The sequence below is a fragment of the Vulpes vulpes genome, chromosome 4, assembly GCF_048418805.1.
Source record: "Vulpes vulpes isolate BD-2025 chromosome 4, VulVul3, whole genome shotgun sequence".
Lineage (NCBI taxonomy): Eukaryota > Metazoa > Chordata > Mammalia > Carnivora > Canidae > Vulpes > Vulpes vulpes.
The window spans coordinates 41,379,778-41,401,862 of record NC_132783.1 but is presented as its reverse complement, the minus strand read 5'-3'; the positions used below and the strand labels follow the sequence as shown (position 1 = coordinate 41,401,862).

The following is a 22,085-nucleotide window of genomic DNA, read 5'->3' as shown; positions in this document are numbered from 1 at the left end:
TAAGAGGCTCAGACAATAGTAGGTAAAATGAACAGGTGTTATTCAAAAAACCACTTTCAGTACAGGGAAACTTGAGTTTCATCGAGAAATAGTGTACAATTTGGGAAGGTAACGGACAATGGAACCTTAACTAAAATTCCACATTAAAAGAGCAATTACTAGAAATAGCAAGCCAGAGTTAAGAATCATTAAAAAAAAAATTCTTCAAAATGAGGCAAGAAAGGACCAAATAGTTATAGAGTGCAGGAAAGAATGCAAAATTGTGTTAATTACTGGGGACCTAAAGAAAACAAGATTATCCTAGGCTTTCTGATCTTTTACAAAGTTCCTCCATAAATTTTTGGGGGGTTGGGGGTGCAGAGGTGGTCATTCTTAAATCCTGTTTCCAAATCACAATTTTTGTATTACATTGGGAGTGTTGAAAACTTTAATAGCTACTTTCAGATGTTTATTATATGCTAAATCCAGTGAACACTGCAAACACCCTCATTATGAAAACTTACCTTTTCACTAAAAAACAAAAACACAACAAAAAACCCACCTAAACAATTTTCTAAGGCCAAAGAATGAGACCAGTGTTCAAATCCTTGCTTAGCTATCTAACCAACACTTTAGCAGACTTTTGTACCTGGTAACACTTTAAATACTACTTGGCGATTGGTTGGATTATACATACGCAAAGTCAAGTCCTTGTTATAAATTTGAAGGTCCTCGCTAGACAATCAAATTAGTTAAGTAAATGTGTAAAACGACTTATTTGTAATTCAAAGTGCTATAAATTACCTGGAGTGTGGTTTGGTATTTTCCATGTTAAAGAACTTCCCAAATGATAAGGATTATGAACTAGTCTTGGAACCACACTTTGAGAACCAGTCTTCTTTATAGACCACTGTTTTATAACTACTATTTTAAGAAGTTCAAAATAGAACTCACACACAGTATTAAGTGTGGATTTCATGTTAGCTGGAATTACTGAGACCAAAGTGTCTTTAAACACAGACTTTAATGGTAACAATTCCTTTAAGCTCAATTAACCTTAGCTATTACAAGTGTTATGCAGATGTCACTATTAAGACAATATTTAGTGACTTGTACTGGTTTCCTCATAAAAGACAAATTCACTTAAAAGTGTAGTCAACAATCATTTTAACAGTTTTGTTATGCCAACACAAAACACGGCTAATTTGAGTCACCTCCAAAATCACTAACACAGCATGATCAGTAACTGAAGCATATCTTAACTAAGCCATTAAAAAATAAAAGTGAGTGTTTCACTACCCCTGAGACCACTAGTTAGCTGTGGTTCATACTTTAAAAAATTGTGAGTACACCCACACAAGAAAGCAAACTAACAAGCTTTAAAAAAAAATCTAGTATCACATTGCAAACTTGCCCAGGAAAAATTAGTTAAAATATAATGTACTATTAACAGGTCAGCTGGACTATAATTCTTAGATCGAAACTCAGTATTAAAAATTTGACTTTATGCATTGAAAGATATATTTAAGAACCAAAATCAAATTTTAATCTTTTAATACGCATCCAGCCCTACACATGGCACTAGTAATGTATATATGGGGGAAAAGGGCAAATTCTTGGATTCTTTTGAAGGTTTCATTGGAGATGATCTCAAGTCCAGTGTCCATACATTCAAAAATGTTGGTTTTCCAGGTACTTTACTGTTCTCTTAAACCTGGAGAAGCCTTTATGGCTTATTCCCTTAAGTGACATAAGAAATGTAGAAAGCATCAAATCAAAGATACAGAGACTGGACACATCTAGTAATTATTATGACAATCAATGGTTTAAGTATTCATAGAGATGACTTAAAAGTTGTCTATGGCTAAAAAAAAAAAAAATCAACTTGAAAGTCAATTAGGAATTCAGAAGCTGACAAACTGTTTATTCACAGCTGGCTTTCAAAGATATGCCTACTAAAGCTATTATTTGGAGTATAGAATCAGAAGTAATTATTTTGAAAATAAAGCAAAAGAACAGTATTTCTTACCTTAAGATTACTAATTTCTCATTTGTAATTTGAATCCAAAATAGCTTTAACAATATGATGTCTACCTTTAAAGAGTAGTTTTTTAAGTAAAAGAGGAAATGAAAAAAAATTCACTCATTGGAAAATTGTATAGCTGGGTTGATATTTCTCAATGAAATGCTTAAATTACAGAACTAACAAAGTCAGAACATCTTCGGAAGGCATGCATTTCACTTGCAGTTTAGAGAAAAACCTTAAGTCAATAAACCATGTCCGAACTACGTATTAAAATGTTTATAAAAAAAAATCAAGCTTTAACATTTATTTTATATCTAGCTTTCCACATCTGTGTGCAGACAAGGAGTAAGATTGCACATTAAGTGTAATAAGCAGTGCAAAATGTGTAAGTGGAGAAAAGTCACAGATGTGCTAGAAATCAAATACAAGATTTTAAGAAAGCAATGGACAAATCAAAAGAACTAGAAAAAAAGAAGTAAAACTAACAGGATCAGGATCAGGAAGGGTGAAGAATGATAATGCCCTTGTTACTACAGAAGTTAAATTAGTGGCACAGATAGCACTTATCAAACAAAAAAATAATCCAATAGCATTAACTTTTATTCATTCATGTTAAGTAACCTGAAATGATATCTGTTGCATTTAAATGCTCATTAATGTAAATGGCTGAACAAATCCATTTCAATGGATATTCAATATCCCACATAGGTAAGTCACTTCAACACAGCCTCATGACAACTCCCACACCAAAACAGTACTTTATTTTGTAAATTTTGACCCATTATTACTCCCATGTTATGGTTTTCTCAGCTGTCAAGTGTACAAGGTGAAGAAAGAATTTAATAAGATGGGGGTTGCACCTGGTAAATAAATTTCTTAAACTCCATATACATGTTTCAAAGCTGCTGGGTCCCAAGTCCATCTATGAACTCCAGGGCTGCAGTATCATGTGCAGCATACTAAAAGCTACACTATCCGAATAGCTTATTAATTCTGCATAAATCAGGTCAATCAATGTGTCAACCTGTAACAGACTGTGCACTTTTAACTGAACATGGCAAAATATTCACTCTTTTGAACTTTACATCATCATTTGATGTCAAACAATGAAGCAAATCCCAACAGTATATACAAAAACAGCTTTGCATTTACAAAAGATTGTTTCCCATACTGATTAATTCAGGCAGCTAACTCATTGGTTTATGCAACTTTATTGAAGAAAAATAAATCAATTACTAGCAGAGCTATTAGTTGATCACTCATCCATTGACAACTTTGCATCATTTATTCAGTGCTATATTAAACAGTGTATTGGAAGATAGATTAACTAATAGCTCCAAGCTTCCTAACAATTTAAATGAGAATTACAAAATGTTTGAGACCCTATTTTGGAATACAAAGGGTGTTTGACTTCCAATTTCCATTCTCTGTAGAACAAGAACAGGTCATTCCTTTATTGACATGCATAAAATACATCACATTTTCTGTTCTGCTGATGCTATAAATTCAATACCAATTCTCCAGCCACATCAGTTATGAGCATAAAGTATATCATGTAACCTCAAATCTCTAACAGTGGAAGGCTTAAAAAAAAAAATCTGGATGCTAGAATAATGCTGCTTCCTTTGATGTGACAACTGAGCATCCATCTCCCTCCCCCTCAGATGATTTCTTCAGCATGTTAGAGCAGTGAGGAATGGTTTTAGTCTCATAACCAAGTTAGAGTGAAGACATTGGCCACATAATACACATGCTCCATTTTTAAAAAAATTCTGAATCTTGGGCAACTGTTCTCTTGTAACTACTTTACAGTTTCTAAAAGCAGTTATTGTCCAAAGCTGGAAGAACTTAAGTCTTCTCAGATGAGCATGTGAATGAATGGAGGGAGGTAAACAAAAAATAAAATTAAAAAAGATGAGGTCTGATAGGGGAGCAGCCGGATAAGAAAATCAAAAAAGGAACAGTAATTTAAAGTTTATTCCAGCTATAATGCAGGTTATTCTGACTTTAAGGTAGCATCACATGGCATACTTCTGAGTCCATTCCCGAGATATTCTGTTGTACCTGTAAATAAAGAAGATGTTATTTAAAAAGTCAAAGAATTCTTAATACTTAAAAATATTTCAATTTTACCTCCAGAATCATCATGGAGTCATCTCTCATGGTTATGATTAGAATTAAGCCAACAGGGAGAAAAAGCATTGGTATTCAAAGCAATGTGGGAAATGGAAATCTTAATGCTTCCAATGCAATGTTCCAATACACTGAAAGTTTAAGTATTAATAAACACAATCAAGTGGCACTGAGATTGGGGAGACTAACAAAAATTAGATCCTTTCTCTCCCCTACCACTGAGTTAAATGTTCTATTAGAGATTCTCTAATTAGTATCATTCCAACAAATTTTAACATTAAAAAAATTATTTTACAGTTCATCATGGATTTATGTCAGAATAGCACACACATTCTGTAATCTATAGAAATTACCACCAAAGCTGGAACTAAACAATTTAATCTGAATCCTAGACCTTGAGAAATTACTAGCCTTGCGTAATACCAGGAAATACCTCTGAGATTTAAGCACAGGTAGAAGATTAGACACTGGGGAGGATGAAAAAAAGGAAATTTCAAGAGGGATGTGGGTGTGACTGGTATGTATGTGTTAATTATAACACTTATGTGTTACTTTTAGAAAGGGTGGTTACTGGAACAAGCCTCACTTGAGACCTGATGAACGGGAATCTCTACTAGGAGTATAACATGGGGGCATCTGTTTAGAAAGATCAACAGATAATCCACACATAAGCAAGGTTATTTATTACTGAGGAACATCACTAATATTGAGAAAGACTATCATTTTCTTCCTGTATTACATCCATGACATAGGCTACTTACCAACCAAAAAATATAGTGATAACTTTAAGAAATGAATATACATCAAAGGGCAGCAGAAGAGAACTTTTAGATTTGTATTTCCAGTTTAAACTTTCTAAAATATTAACTAGCTTCATTTCAAACCAAGAACCAACCATGGTTTGACCACATTTCTAAACTTTGGCATACAGTTCTTTCTACCATTCATGGTTACCTCATTTAAGGACACCCTCTCAAAAAGCCAGCACTTTAAAACAAAGGTTTCATTTAGCATACAGAGAGCCACAAAATAAAGCTGGTATTAACGCATGCTTGTCAGTAATCAACATTTAGTTTAGATGCTTAGAGACTTTATTAAATGTGTTTTTCCCTTACATTACTATTTCGTGGCCAAATCTGAACTAAATCACATTCCATATAGTACTGGTATAAAGGTTAAAATATAACAAATTTAAAATGTAATACCACTGTAATTTGAGATACTACTTATTAAACTTTAATTTCTTACTAGTGCTATATTTAACTGTTTTGCCATGCAAAAATACTCAAGAGCAATAATGACTACTTGGTATACTTTCACGCTAAACAGAGATCAAGCAGTTAAATGTACAGTTTTCAAAAAACTGTCCCATGTTACCTTTTTGTTAGTTAATACAGTGCCTTAAAGCATGCAGCACTCAAGTGCTGGCAGTACCATGAATAAGCGCACCATAGAGTGCAGATCCTCTTACCCTACAACATAGCGTATTTCTCTGTCCACTCTCTTGCTAACCTATTGTACCTAATTGAACAAGTACACTTAGCATTAATTATAACATACAACAAAGTTATAATGGTTGAAGTCGTACATAAAGATAATTCAAATATTTGAGAAATTTAGACCAAATTTTTATAGCAGTACCAGTATTTATTTCACAAACATAACTGGAATAAAGAAAACTTTGCTTTCTTCCCAAAAATTTGTAAGTGACAAAGCCCTGAACATGTTAAAAAAATAAAATTTTAGAGGGGCTATTCACTGTCACATAAACGAAAACTTATTTTTTTTTTTTAAATCCCATTTCAAAAAGTATCTTTCTGTACATCTTAACTATTATCTTACCAGAAATAAATCCTCAAATCTTCTTGGCATTGCCACAACTTACAACAGAGTGTAAGCCTAGCTCATTAAGAAAAACCACACACTTTACATTATTTCCTTAAACTACTACATACTTACTTATCTCTGTCTGTTTTATAGATCCGTGCAATCTCTGGCACTAGGGGGTCATCTGGGTTTGGATCACATAGCAGTGAACAAATGGATAAAAGAACTGCAAAAAAATATATAAATAAATAAATAAAATAAAAGCCTGTTACCCAGCATTGGGAATTTAGATAAATAAAAATGTATCTAAATAAAAATGTATCTAAAAACATCTATTAAAAGCCTCAACCCTCAAAAGATTTTTATTAGTTTGTAACAATGTCAATGGGACAAAGCTTTGTAGAGATTTGCTCACAGAAGACAAACTCCTGATAAGTAAGGAATGCTAGAAATAGAGCTTTGTTGGATCTAGTACTGACTACCTATAAAAAACAAACTCAGGAGTTCTGACATTTTCAAATGATGCTCTATTAAGTTTATTATCCTTCTTAAAAAGTGGTAATAGAATTTAAGTAACTGGAGTTTCTTGGTACTTTGAGAGGAGGAAAAATCTAGCAAAGAATATGCAGGCAACATTAATGCAATATTATTTTCAGATGTTAGGCCTGATGAAAAATCCACTCTCAGGGAGCTTGGCTATGACTACTGATCTTGGGAGTTATGTGTGCAAATCCCATGTTGGGAGTAGCAATTACTTAAATAAAGATATATTTAAAAATTCATTCTCTGCCCTGCTCTCCAGAGTTTCACAAAAATTCCAACTGCTTCACTGTGTTTTGTCTCCTTGAATTTATAAACTAACAGTATTAGTTAAATGAATGCTGAGATCCATCTCTATTACTAACTGAGCCTTCTCAACTCTAGTTCTTAGTCTGACCTGTTTAATATATATACTTGGAAGATACCAAGCATTCCAGAGCATGTATCTAATTCATTTTGTATGCCTGTTATGTGCCACACACTGCAAAAGTGTTAACAAAGACTGCTCATGAAAATCTTCAAAGATAACAGTACCATGTAAAATAGTAGTAACGTAATATATTACGGCAAATATAATTTTAAACCCAAAGGCAGGAGGGCACACATATAAAATGCAACCCGTATTTAACAGAAACCTAGTGCTGAGCTGTATTCCCAACAATCATAAACTTGGAATCTAGTATTAAGATATTCTTGATCCTTTATTTGTAGAGTATCTGTAATGTATCTGGTGTTAAGAGAGCTTGAGTTGCATGCAAGGGAAATAGAATGTATCCCAAGAAGGTGAACAATATCTAAAATTATGTCACGCTTGAAATTACAGCACCATACACCAAAACTGATTTTTCTTCTCCAGAAGATTTCAGATTCGTTGTACAAATATGTGAAACACTGTCTTTTTTTTCTTTTTTAAGCAACATTAAAAAAAACTCATTTTTTTGTTTGAATGCTAAGTCAACAACAAAAATCAAAATTTATGGGAAGGCAGACTTCCTTCCAACTATGCAGTTTAGTGGTAGGGGATTTCTTTTGGGGGGGGGGGGGGCTGGGGTGGGGAAAAGGTAACACCACCATAGTCCTTCAAACCGGAGAAAGATAGAGGCACTTCATCTCTATCTGGGATATTCATGTGGAGACTGGACAACCTATTAGCGTTGTCACATAACAGGCCCTTATTAAAAAATACTGTTAATAAACACACAAGAAAGCAAAATCAGAATATTCCTAGAATGGAAACCAAGATTTAAAAGCTCTATTAACTTTGCATATACCATTTTATAAAACGCAGCCAGTGAGATGTGAGTGGCCTAGGATTGGAAACTACTACAGAAATCTATTCAAGAAACTTTATTATTTGCAAATAATGCCTATATCCCATTTTGAATTTTAAGGTTTCCCCCATCTTTAATCAATATGGCTGAAAGAGCAAAAACAATTTTTTTCTTCTCTACCTCTTACCAAAATGTTGGTATATGGAGGTTCAGTAGGCCCCAAAATAAAACTCAATTAAAAAATGAGAGCAGCTCAAGACTTTCTCTAAAAGTATTTTACCTTTAGAAATAGTTAAAGCAGGAGACCACTGTGATCTTAGAATATCGAGACAAATGCTGCCATTACTGTTAATATTTGGATGATAAATTCTTGTTGTAAATGCAACCTAAAATAAATTAAAAAAAAAAAAAAAAAGCTTTTAGGTATTTTTCCAAAGTAAAAATAAAAGCATCCTAATCTGAAATAGACTTTTAAAGCAAGGCTTAAAATACTGTCATACAAACACAAAATCAAAAGGCTAAAACCTATTTGTACACAAAAAAGACTAAAAATTACATAAAGTGGTTTGTATATTCTGATCAAGATATTTCAGGGGCTCCCTTTAATTAAAATAGAAGATATAACTTTGAAGCAAAAATTTTATTATCATGATGTGGTGGGATATTCTGAAGGTTAACTTTGGCTTTAACATGTAATAGTGTCAAAAAGAACACCGTGAAAGGTAGTCAACATTAAAAAATAAAGGAACTTCAGAATGTAAACCAAACTTACAGATCAACTTATTTAGGGTATCAAGTTACAAAGTTATGTGTGTTAGTCTGCATTTCCACTGTACATAAAATACAAATGCGAATGATCACCAAAAGTGTTTCACTTCAAGTAGCTGTTATACTGCACCTATAACAGGACTGCAAAAATGGCTGAAGTGCCAATGTTATCCTTTTTTAAAAAAAGATTCATTCATTCACTCATTCATTCATTCATGACACACACAGAAAGAATGAGAGGCAGAGACAGAGGCAGAGGGAGAAGCAGGCTCCATGCAGGGAGCCCAACACATGGATCGGGGATCCAGGATCATGTCCTGGGCCGAAGGCGGCGCTAAACTCCTGGGCCACTGAGGCTGCCCCAATGTTGTTTCTCTGTTGTTATTCATATAGGTTGGATTTGTTAGTTGTTCTGGACAGTCAAGGACCATATGCTTTTAATAACTGTAAACCAGTCACCTCCATGCATTAAACAACTCTAAGTTTTGTTACATTTATTGTTATATATGCAAATATAAACCCCTGAAAAATAACCCATCTAAACCCCAACAAACAGCATAGACTGCAGCAATATTGGCAAATACACACGAAACTAAATACCTGAAGCCTACTATTGCAAAGGTTAAGAAAAATCTATATGAGCATAACAGGAAAAAAAATTTTTTTCCACATAATGTATCATAACCTTGCATCAATGAGGGATAAGTCTGTTCTTATCTGGATTTACAAAGTTCAAATCCAGGTCTAACTGCTCTCTTAACTAAAGGTTAAAAGTCAGCATTCTGTATTGGTGACTCAATACACATATTTTTAACTTAATTATTCTTATTCACTACAGATACACATCCCAATTTAGCCTTAATTATGTAGAACCTTGATTTCTAACTATACTCCTTTGAAATAAAGCACAAATCTATACTAATGGATTTTGGTGGTGAATACTTGCCTTAGGTGGTTTGAAGGGGTAGTCTGTAGGAAAATGAATTGTCAAAAAGAATACACCGCCTTGATATGGGCTGTCATTCTGTGAAAAGAAAAATTTACTTAACTCTGATATTTAAAATATCATAGGAAATAACCCATGTGACATTTCTATTTCCTAAGCATTTCTCAAACATGAACCAAAATTACCTGTTTACGCTGCAATAAAGAGTATAAATTATTCAACAGTTCAGTTCATATTACTAACCTACACAATCAAAATTTACTATAGAACAATGAACCCTTACTTTTACTTAGATCCAATTTTATGTAAGTCATCAAATAATTGAAAAATTAACCAGAAACTCAAGTGTTCTAGATCTTGATTTTCACAAAGGAAAGTATACTTTGTAATAAAGTCTATATACGGCATATCAAACTTGAATTTTAAAATAAGGTCTTATATTTATTTCTTCTGATGATAACCACATACACATATATGGGCTTTGTACTTAAAACACACCACTCTGATCACTTTGGCAAACCAAAATGTTAGCTATTGCAGGTTAACCTTTAATTATCTTCACAGGAGAAGCAAAACAGAAACAAAACAGGTTTTTAACAAAAGTTTAATTCCCAAATAGCTCATCAAAAATTCTCAGTTTTTAAAAGTTTATTTTTTAAGTAATGTCTACACACAATATGGGGCTCAAATTCCTGATTCTAAAATTGAGTCACATGCTTTTCCAACCCAACCAGCCAGGAACTTCTCAAAATTCTCATTTAAAACCATGATTTTTTTTTTTTTTTTTTTAAAGATCTGAGAGAGAGAAAGAGAGAGAGAGAGAACAGGAGGGAAGGACAGGGGGAGAGCCTTAAGCAGACTCTGCTGAACACGGAACCTGACTTCGGGTTCAATTCCAGGTCCCTGAGGTCACAACCTGAACTGAAACCAAGATTTGGATGCTTAACTGTGTCCCCCAAGGGACCCCCGAAACCATGGAATATTTTTCTTCAAAAGCATACTGAATTTTCCACAACAAATCAATACACAGGATTACTAGATTTGGAAAACAACATAGAACATTTTCTCTTCCACTTCAACAGAAAAATAGAAATTTTCAAGCTATAGCACCACTCTTCCTCCTTTGTTGATTATTAATTGGGGTATGAAGAACTCTCCTAAATATCACACAAAGTTAGTATGAAGTAGCATTTGGAAAACACTACTTGCTAGAATCTTACATTTTACCAGGAAAAAGACAGAATTGTGTTCCCACTTTATGGATAAATAAAAATGGGACTTGAAGGAAAAACTTAGGTGGTAGAAGACAGAACCAAGATTGAAACCAGGGCTTTTAAAAACATTTTTTTAAAAAAGAGTTTGAGAGAAAGAGACAGCACACAGAGGAGGAAGGGGCAGAAGGAGAGGGAGAGGGAGAGGGAGAGGGAGAAGCAGACTCCCTGCCAAGCAGGGAGCCCGTTGCAGGGCTCAGTCACAGAACCCTGGGATCATGACCTGAGCCCAAGGCAGATGCTTAACCAATTAAGCCACCCAAGTGCCCCCAAATCCAGGTCTTATAAATAAAAGATCACTGGTCAACATGGATTAGAGAGTGATGACAAAAGACAGTGACCTTGTCAAAAACTTTAAGGTGAAAGTTGAAGAAAATATGAAAACTGCCTATGGTTATGCAAAGAAGCCACCTGACAAGGTCTTTGAAAATGTATAGTAACTGAGTTATTACCAACATCCATTTCTCTACATTCAAGAGAGTATGTGTGTAGTGCTAACATGAGCCTTTTACAATGCCCATTCTGGTATGAGCCAAGTAAAAATGTTTTCAGATCTGAAACTTTAAAATATAGCTCATTTAATTCCCAGCGCTTTGTAAAATAGTTGAATTAATCTAACTTCATTCTATAGACCAGGCACGTATAAAGGACATAGAGAACAATTTATCTTGATGGGATAATTAACATTCTGGTAAAGAGACATGCAATAAAATGTTGCAAGTAAGAAAAATGAACAGGAGATACCTGCAACTTGAAGGAAAAATGTCAATTTACTGATAAAGTTCAAAGAAACATTCAGCTAGTATAATCTGAGTCCTTTTTACTCCAAAGCTTTTTCTTTTCCTATTGTCTAAAAACTTTAATTCAAAAAACAACACTGAAAAGCAGGATATTAAAAGTACAGAAAAAAACAAAGCACAGAATATGATCTAAATTTATTAGATTAGCATTATCTTTGTTAACAGCTACATTAACTACCAATAGATGCTTCAAATGGCATATTGCTTTTACAAAATAAACTAATATGGAAAATGTACAGTGTACAATAAACAATTTTAGGGTAATTTTAAATAGTGAAAGTTTTTATAAAACCAAATCATGAAGTTCTAAGTTTACATTCCAAGTTTCATATAATCGCAAGTGCTGTATTGGACGGCTTCTGGATAAAGGCAATCTAATGATAAGATTTAGTTTTTAATTTTTTTTTTAAAGATTTATTCATTTGACAGAACGAGAGAGCACAGGCACGGAGAGAAGCAGAATTCTCACTGAACATGGAGCCCAACGTGGGGTTCGATCCCAGGATTCTGGGATCTTGACTTGAGCTGAAGGCATGTGCCTAGGACTAAGCCACCCAAGCACCAGGCCCCTAATGCTAAGATTTAGGGAAAGTCAAATTTCTTTTTTTTTTTTTTTTTAAAAAGATTTTATTTATTCATTCATGAGAGAGAGAGAGAGAGAGAGAGAAAGCAGGCTCCATGCAGGGAGCCTAATGTGGGACTCAATCCCAGGACACCAGGATCACGCCCTGGGCCGAAAGCAAGCGCTCAACCGCTGAGCCACCCAGTTGTCTTGCCAAATTTCATTTGTTCAAAAAAAGAACATACAGAAGGAACAATTCAACACTACATTCTTTCAACTCAGAGGAAAAGCTGGTAAAATCACAAAATCCTGAGGTAACCGAACTATTATATCTAAAAATTGAGGCTCTGTATCAAATTTACTATAAATTGAAAGCAGAACTCTGGTGGCTCAGTGGTTTAGCACTGCCTTCAGCCCAGGGCATGATCCTGCAGACCCAGGATCAAGTCCCACGTTGGGCTCCCTATGTGGAGCTTGCTTCTCCCTCTGTGTCTCTCTGCCTCTCCTGAATAAATAAAAAAATCTTAAAAAAAAAAAAAAAAAAGCAAACAATATATAAAAAAAGCAAAAAGGAATACTTTGATCAGTAAGTTGACCCAAATCTTAGAAATCCAGAATTTTATTAGATCTCTTCTTTAGAAACCTTCTACACCCTGGTTTTAACTCCCATCAATCCAAAGTCACTCCTTCTCAGTGTCTGTACTCCTCCCCCAGAGCAACCATAAAGTTGCCCAGATCCATCTTCTGCTTTTATCTCCTGACCCATACTTATTTTGGCAACTCTTTAATTTTTCTTTAGTATAGTTATTAGTTCCAAGACATATATATTCAAATGCCTATAAATATTTATTTCTGGATGTTTCCTGTGTCCAAAACACAAACCACAAACTCTTCATTAATCAAAGTAGTTATTAATCTTAAAGACCCTTAAAGTTTCTTGAACTAGCTAGCTTCCTTCCTCTCCTTTATGCCCACTGCCACTACTCTGCGTTCAAGATCTTACCAGTTTTTATTTATAATTACGGCAATGGCTTACTTCTGGTATTCCTTCCTTCACTCTTTTTCTTCTCATTTATCCCCTGCCCCAATGCTGAAATTGTCGTAAAATACAAGTTACACCCCTGCTTGAAATCTAGTACAGCTTTCAAGATAAACTGCAAACTCCTAAGGACACAAGGTGCTTTATGATCTCCTTCCCACTAAATACAGTTGGTCTCATCTTCCACCTCGTCTCCTGTATATGTTCTCTTTACTGCACTTAAAATATTTCACACCTCTTTTTTCTATTATTTCTTTCTTCTAACTTGAAATATTCTTATCTGCATCCTTATCTTCTTCATCTCTAGGACCCTACCTATACTGTTGGATCCATCTCAAGCTTACATGTCCTTAAAAAGATAATACTGCCTTTCCTTTGGTTCAATATCCTGCTGTCCTTCTTTTATACCTTTCTGTGCACATACTATTCAACATGCTTGTAACTTATTTACTTTTATTTCCCTCTTCCTCTAGACTACAAAGTTCCTTAAAAAGGGAAGAGTTTTCATGGATCATTAGCCTTTGTAGGAACTGACACAATACATTTAAAGTTAGTTGCAAAAATAACCCTTATGGACCAATAAGACAATACCTATGAACCAGTTAGTTGACTTCAGATGGTTTTTGCAGCTGATTCTGCTCAGACTAAGGACTAAGGTTACATTGTATTACCCCCAAAATGGTACTTTCTACCATGGCTGTATCATAGTATCAGTGTGGTTCTCCTAATAATTTCAAAATATCTTCCTGCCAGCTCCATCTCCAATTGAAGAAAAATCAAGTGTATAAATGTCAGGTAAGGAGTTAATTTCTAATTGCATTGTTAATGGGAACTGCCCTTAATACCAAAAAAAAAAAAAAAAAAAAAAAAAAAAAAAAAAAAAAAAAAAAATCATAAAAACCAAAGTTTAAAAACCACATAACCAGCAATGCTGTCAATTCCTTCAAAGGTTTAGTTTAGTATTTATGCTTCCAAAGTATCCTACCTTCAGAAAGAATAAGTCAGTTCAAATAGTTATTAGAAAGAAGCATTTCTGCCTCATAAGCTTAATGATTAAGAACATTTCCAGACTACAGTACACTAAATTCAATAGTTAACTCTGTATTAAAACAAAATAGATGCTCCATTTCTTAGTCAGGAACCTTTACTTATGTGGCACTACCAATCACTTTTACTGACCTAGAAGAAGTACTCCAAAGCAAAAGTACATTTGTAACCATTTATTCTTTCAGCAAATGTGCAAATATGTGTTGTTATACCACCAATGGCCCTATGTTTTAGCTCATTTATCTGCATGTCACTTACTAACAAAATAAAGCAATTATTTATCTAATTGAACTGTGATATTTTATCATAAAAATGCAATCAAAAGCCAAAATAAGAATATGAGGTATTTCATTGATGACTCTCTAAGTAAGGGTAATTGTTAACTACTTGCAAGTTCACATCTAAACAGGTGCTTACTTAAATACAGTTTTTGCTTTTGTTAATCAGAGAATATTTAAGTAGTTCTGATAATCAAGTATTTGTTTTTAAAAGCAGAAAACGGTCATTTACAGTTGCTAAAAAAATTTACAAGGAATAGCTATAATCTGAAATAGGTATAAAACAAGTGAAAAATGTTTTCTGAAAATAAAAGCAAATTAAACAGTTACAAAAAGGTCAGGATAAGCAATCTCCTTTTTATTCTCAGGAATATTGCTAGCATAAACTACTTACTTATACTTCACTTTCATTTACTGTAAGTATATTCCTTACCTTTTGAAAAGACAGTTCAAAAAAACCGTGAAGTCTCAAAGTCCAGCAGGAAAACATCACACTGGTTTCAAAGAGTTGGTTTATTATGCCCAATTAGAAATCTTGATTACCAACTCTTTAGTGCTTAACACCGACAACTAATTTTTTATAAATAAGGCCATCTTGAAAGCACCCTCTGGATTGAAGATGAGCTTTTACTTGGTAGAAATACTAAGGTATTTTACTGAGTACTCTGCTTTGAAAATTGGTAATCTATGAGAAAATTCTAAAAACTATAAATCTAAGTGCCTACAGAAACTAGGTAGGCAAAATTAAGTTGATAGGAATACTATGAGACACAGACTCCATATAAAAAAGGGAGGTAGTTGCTACTCCACCCCAAGCCATTAATGCAGTGCAATGAAGGCCTGGTACAGGTTTTAATGTGAAGACAGCCAACTTTTAGAATGTTCTGGGGATCAAACTGGGCAAAAGCCACACTAAGTTAACTATGTGCATTTAAAATAAGTAACAATTTTGCTACCCAATAATAAAAGGAAGCATTTTTAAAGCAAAATAAAATTTACCACAGCTAAATATCACCCCACTCTACCACCATCACCAAGTTTAACTTAACTGGATTCACAATCTCCTTGCTTTTAGGTCCTAACATTTCATAATTACTCTAACTCATCCCGGCTATGATTTCCCATAAAATTTCTCCTACTAAGTGCTTCATTCATGTATCACTTACTTCCCACTTTATCACTGTTTTAATTGTATTTCCCAGATTTTTAAGTTCCGTAAAGAATGAGAGGGATCATATCTATCCTTAATGGCTGACAACACAGTGGGGTAATCACACTAAGATAGAAAAAAATATTAGTTATCAAAATCTGAACTACGAAATAAATACTTATTGATCCAACTCATTAACTGGCTAATTTTTCCAAGATCATTTCTCCATTTAGAATGATAGACATCCATTATTGACCATTATCTCACCAAGTACATTATTGACACTTATGTTGAGATTAAACCACCAAAAGGGAAGGGGGCAGATTAAGACATACATATAATTTAGAATAGAAATCCTCAAGTGCCTTCCAAATCAAAAAACATTAAGTATTGTGCAAGATACAGTCTTACCCCAGGTTGTTTTACTGCGTTCTAATTCTGTGAAATTCTTAGATGGTATCCATAATTCTGAATATTCAATTATCCAGCATATACAGTTTCTTATCTACCCAGGATAGAAAGGAATTTTGCTGTATTCAAAATATCACTTTCTACCTAAAAATATTCAAGTTTTGCAAAAAACTAAAGTTCTATAGAGAATCAAATATCAAAGTAATACAACAAAAACTTAGATTTTTGGCAGCAACAAGATCTTTGAGTAACACCATGGTAGAGTTATTAGTAAGTTAATTGGCTCTATAAAAGAAGCTTTGTGACAATGTTTTACAACATTACTATAAAAGAAAACTAGTATAAAGTGAAAAAAACATTTTGATAGGTCAGAAATGTTATATTCTAGAACCTGAAATCAGGGACACACAGCAAATGTTAACAAATGACTAATTCATTAAATTATTGTGCCTTTCAAAAGCAGTACAACTATGGCAAGTCCAAAATGGTACTACAATGTAATAAATATAAGACTAAGTGAAATACAACTAGGTCAATACTGAATTTTTAATTAAAAGCAAAAAATTTTGATTCTTAATACTTACAGGTCCCATAATTGTGGCTTGCCAATGAAACACTAGGAAACAAACAAAACAACTGTTATCTAAAAATGGACAAGATTGTTTGAAATTAGCTGTTAAAATCAACTTGAGAGTTACTTACTATCATCCCCAACTGGACCTGCAGAACATTGTGCTGGAGGGTCACGGGCCAAATCACTAAGTTCCTAGATCAAAACAGAAAATCATGGGTTATGTAACCATAATAATAATAATAAAAAAAAAAAACACAAGCAAGCAGAGGGTCAACTGTTTATTTTCACTCCATCCTTTAAGGAACATACAATCAGAGTTCACATCAGTAACATTCTAATAAAAGAGAGAAAATCTAAGTAACTATAGTCCAGATCCTGGGACAGTAGTAGGCATAAGATATAAACATTTGTAATACCAATAAAAGCTGTCCAAAACAAAAAAGCTCTTATCAGATACTTTCATGGCCTAAGAACTTAGACAAGGCAATTTTCAACATTCATGTTGTTTGCTGAACTTTCTGGACATCTCAGAGGCCCTTGTTTTTACTATCTTAAAATCCTGTTATTTCTGAACCACACTATGCCCAGACCTCACTTTCCACTTGAAAAATCTCTCATGGGGTGAGGTAAGTATCCTTTTTGGTTTGATCTTATTCCTGCAACACAACCATGTCTTTTATACAATGCTCAGTAAAATTACAACTCTGAAAGTGCCTGATGTTTGCTCTTAGTAAAACAGGCAGTTTCCAAAATTACGTATTACCTTTCATTTACAAATATATTCTTAGCTCTTCCATGACTTGTACATAATATGGATAATGTAATAAGAACTGTTTCCTTACGTTTTTAAAGATGATGTAACTGCATCTATATATACGCCTATATATAAATCTCTATAGGGATTTACAGAACCATGAGGTAATAGTGGGTTTCTAAGAAAAAGGTGGAAATACAAGATACTGCAGGAAGACAACCAGAGCAAAAACTTGCCTCTACCATATGATCGAAATGCACTTCAGGAAACAGCTAATGTTTTAGGAATGCTCAATCTAGATTCATCCCATTAAAAAACAAAACAATGCAGAAGAACTGTCCTGTGGTAATCATTTCACAAAATACATATATCAAAATATTATGTGGTGTATGTTAGCCAAAAAATGTTACAGGTCAATTTTATTTCAATAAAACTGGGGTGTGGAGGGGGGATTGTTCTGATAAACCCTATTAAACTTGCTTCTGAAACTCATACCATATCTGCTTTTAAGATTATCAAAGCATCCAGAGATACAGGATTCACAACCTTAGGATAATGGAATATCAGATCATTTATGCTTGTCTTTGTAAATATATACCTTCAAATGTTCAAATATTTAAAAAATGGGAGAAAATTCATTCCAATTCACCGTTGATCCTCACCAGTAGGAATTACAGAAACTCTTGACTGAAAGTTAAAAACAACTGCTTAAAAGAAACTATGTATGGTTTTAGCTTAAAAATAAAAGCAGAGGGATCCCTGGGTGGCGCAGCGGTTTGGCGCCTGCCTTTGGCCCAGGGCACGATCCTGGAGACCCGGGATCGAATCCCACATCGGGCTCCTGGTGCATGGAGCCTGCTTCTCCCTCTGCCTGTGTCTCTGCCTCTCTCTCTCTCTCTGTGACTATCATAAATAAATAAAAATATTAAAAAAAAATAAATAAAAGCAGAAATGAACACCTGTGTATCAAATAATTTTGAACCAGTAATTTTTTGGAAACTATACTTCTTTGAAAATAGAAATGTAAAAGAAAAAAAAAGAAATGTACTTGCAACTTGAATTAATCAACTAGCCATTATCAAGCAAATTACTTTGTCATAGACCAGATGAGTTTTCGTATGGTATTTATTTACATCCCATAATCAGCCACTTTTGTTATGATGGAAATCTACTTTAAAACCATCTCAAGGTATAAAAATTTTACTGACGGTAAGAATCAGGTAATCTAAAAGAATCGTAACTAAAAATGAACAGAGAATTCTCCCATGTCCCAAAGCTTATACAACAAATTCTTTTGTTTAACTGGCCAACCAAGAAAGGATACCAAAAGCTAACTTATGCAGTCTAATTCCCTCTTTCCTTCAGGAACATAGGGCTCAAAAAAAGGCCTATTTTAAGTTTAAAAACTTACCTGTTTCAAACTATCCCCTCCCTCTTTTTCCAGATATTTACCTCTTAGTTTCTCACAGTGATCTACCCCAAATTATGTTACTTGTTTGAAATGGCTGAGGAAAAAAAAAAAAATCTAGCCGTTATTTTAAAATAAAAACCAATCCAATGATGGTTGATCTAACAAAATAGCCAAGTGACCTTGAAACAACTTCATTATAAATACAACTGCAGGCATCTCTAAAGTTGATCTAGAATACATAATACCCTGTTTGAAAATTACACGTTTCAATTATGAAGAATCTAAGAAATGATTTCTTATAGAAGAAAAGTTTTCAGGCACAGTATTTATAAATCATTAAAACCTTTATGTGCTGGCATTATTACTCCAGAGTGAAGGTCTAATTTCAGCTCTTCCAATAATTTTAGGATCTTGGTCTCAAATAATTTATAAATGCCTTATTTTCCAAGTTCTCCATGAACAAGACACATCTGAAGTAATAATCAAAGATCTAAAATTAGGCCAATTACCTTATGTACTAAAATCTACTTTAAATGCAACGTTGAAAAAAAAATGACAAGTTATTTTAAGGATCAAAAATAGGTCTTGGGATGTCTGGGTGGTTCAGCGGTTGAGCATCTGCCTTTGGCTCAGGGCGTGATCCCGGAGTTCCAGGATTAAGTCCCACATCCAGCTCCCCAAAGGGAGCCTGCTTCTCCCTCTGCCTGTGTCTCTGCCTCTCTTTCTCATGAATAAGTAAAATCTTTAAAAAACAACAAAAAACACGCCTTCTAAATCATGTACCAGCATTCACCTTTAACATAACAAGTAATTCTCATGACATTATTATGCTCGTAGCATAAGCAAATGAGATTATAGAGTGACTTAGCAAGGAAAAATATGAGAAAGCATAGTAACAAGTCATCCTAGACACTCTTCTATATATATGACATTTTGTCTACTCAATAAACCATCTTACTCTTTCATGAAAATGCTTTCCCTTACTCCAAACATGTGATTGTAGTTTTTGGTTAATGGTGGCTGCTAATCACCCATTACTCAGACAGGGCTAATCGCAGAATTTTGTTCCTTGAGCCTGTAATTAGCTCAAAGGGTTGGAAAGTAACCTAAACCAGGACCTGACCTAATCAAGTCCACCCATCTCTGCCTGGTTTTTCAAATTGAAGCTGGAACACTTCTTTCTCTAAATCAGGAGCTGTAAAGATGTGACCAAGAGCTGTTGGCAGGCATGTGCCTTGAAATTACATGGTGAATCCAAAGAAAAAGAGACCACATTGGGCAGCAGAGATAATAAGAGCTGACTTGGCATATACACATGCAATTTTAGTCCCTGAGGTTGTAGCTTGCTCTGGGGTTCCTAAAGCTATTTCCTTTGATCGTTAACCACTCCAGTTTCCTTCTAATAAATCCAAAGGGGGGAAAAAACCGGAAGAGTGAAGAGACCCCATTCTAAGTAGAGCTACTACTGGCACCCATATAGACTTTATCCCACCTAAAGCACAATGTAATGCTCAAGCCATGTATTTTAAGAAAGAAATCTAAATGAAGCAGTCTTAAAATTAAGCTAGAAGGCGCAGTCATGTGTCTTGTCTAACAACTTTTAATCTAATCAGAAACTAGACGTTAATTTAAATCCATTTCTAAAATGAAAAGTGTAATATCTGCTATTCAAGTTTCACCATCAAAACATTCACTCACTTACAAGACTGCATTTCTGGCATCAAGCATGTTAGGTTTGAATATACCAAGATAAAACATGAATGCATTCCCCAAAAGACTCAATATAAAATAAAGTAGGCACAATGCAAAAACAACAAAAAAAACCAAACCACACTTTAGCAACTTACATGCTTAAAATAAAAGCATTCACATGCTTTGTGAATCCTAAAAAGGTACCCACTAACCTTTCCTGTGTTTAAAAACAGTGACAACTGAGCTAGGTCTTGATGGAGGGCTAAGCATTCCAAACAGAAACTCATTCAAAAAGTGTAAAATACGGGCTATAAACATTTGCTTATAGTCTGGCATACTAGAAACACAACGGTATACAAGTAAGGAAGTAGCACATGTGGCCAGAAATACTTAACCACGACTGGATCTTTCATGAGCTTTGAGTACGTCCAAGAGTATCCCAAAGGCAATGTCAACCACCGATAGTGGTTTTTTTTTTAAAATTGAAGATCTACCCACTTGTTTGGGAGAGTACATGTGCGGGGGTGGGGGGGGGGGATTTCAAGCAGACTTCACACTTAGCAGGTAGTCCCTATTTGGGACTCAGTCTAAGGACCCATGAGATAAAAGACCTAAGCTGAAACCAAGAGAAGATGCTCAACCAACTGAGCTACCCAGGCGCCCTGAACCATGGATAGTTTTTAAGCAGGAATAAGACATCATATTTGGTTTTTATTATTTTTAAAGATGTATTGGCAATAGTACACTAGAAGAGATTCTTTTAATTTTTTAAATTATTAGGTGATATCGTAGAAGTACCCATGAGTCTATGTACCCAGCCTGTCAGTTAAGTAAAGGTTAGCATTTTTACACTCTCTTCATATTAAAAAACAAAACAAAACTTGCGGATATAATTGAAGATTGCTCACATACTCCCCAAATTCCATTCCCTTTCCCCCACAGGAGGTAACAGATTATCCCAAATTTGGCTTCCACTATTTCTCCATATTTTTATGTGCAACTAGATCTGTACCTTTTCACATATAGCATTGTTTTGTAGGGCCTCAAATTTTAAGCGATGTAAAAACTATCTATATATATATAAACCTAGGTCTGTATCCCTGTTATGTATCATTCAGAGCATTGGCTCTTAACGCTATTTGTGACTAGGACTTCTAAGACTCTAAGTGCTGACTTTCTATCCCCTAAAATACACGTTATGCCCCCCAAAATTTTAATTTGTGGGGCTATCACTGACTCTCTCAACCCCATATGGTAGAAATTCCTAATACAAACAACAGAGAAGTAGGTAACATTAGGAACTATAGCAGTAGTTCAGGTAAGAGAAGAACATGAGAACTAAGTCACGGAGAATGAAAAAAAAAGATCTTAAATACCAAGCATTTTACCCTTTCAACAATCTTAGGGAAACAGGCCTTATTTCTATTTATGTCAGAGCCCCCTACTAGAGGAAAGATTGCATTCAAATGTAGGACATACTAAACTTTAAGGATGGGTCAGAAAACAAAGTAGTTTATCTACCAGATGCTTGAAAATTAGAGGTCTAGGAATAGATTTCAAAATGGCTGCTTTTTCAAAAGGGTGATCTTGATACAGTATTTGGCAA

At 34.3% G+C, this 22,085-nt stretch overlaps 1 protein-coding gene across 11 annotated transcripts in view; it reads right to left on the bottom strand.

Moving 5' to 3' along the window:
* Positions 1-984: 984 nt before the first annotated feature.
* UBE2D3 (ubiquitin conjugating enzyme E2 D3) overlaps positions 985-22,085 on the bottom strand; it is a 32,238-nt gene continuing 11,137 nt past the window's right edge. For 5 of the 11 annotated variants that reach the window (XM_072755553.1, XM_072755552.1, XM_072755550.1 and 2 more), the window contains exons 3-9: positions 16,751-16,814; positions 16,633-16,664; positions 9,491-9,568; positions 8,057-8,162; positions 6,098-6,191; positions 5,610-5,659; positions 985-4,069 (exon numbers count right to left, since the gene is read on the bottom strand). In XM_072755553.1, coding sequence (XP_072611654.1) covers positions 5,611-5,659; positions 6,098-6,191; positions 8,057-8,162; positions 9,491-9,568; positions 16,633-16,664; positions 16,751-16,814 — 423 coding nt within the window. In that variant the 3' untranslated portion in view covers positions 985-4,069; position 5,610. Of the gene's footprint in view, positions 4,070-5,609; positions 5,660-6,097; positions 6,192-8,056; positions 8,163-9,490; positions 9,569-16,632; positions 16,685-16,750; positions 16,815-22,085 lie in introns of all 11 variants that reach the window. The other 6 variants (XM_025983814.2, XM_025983813.2, XM_025983811.2 and 3 more) reach the window with 2 other exon arrangements.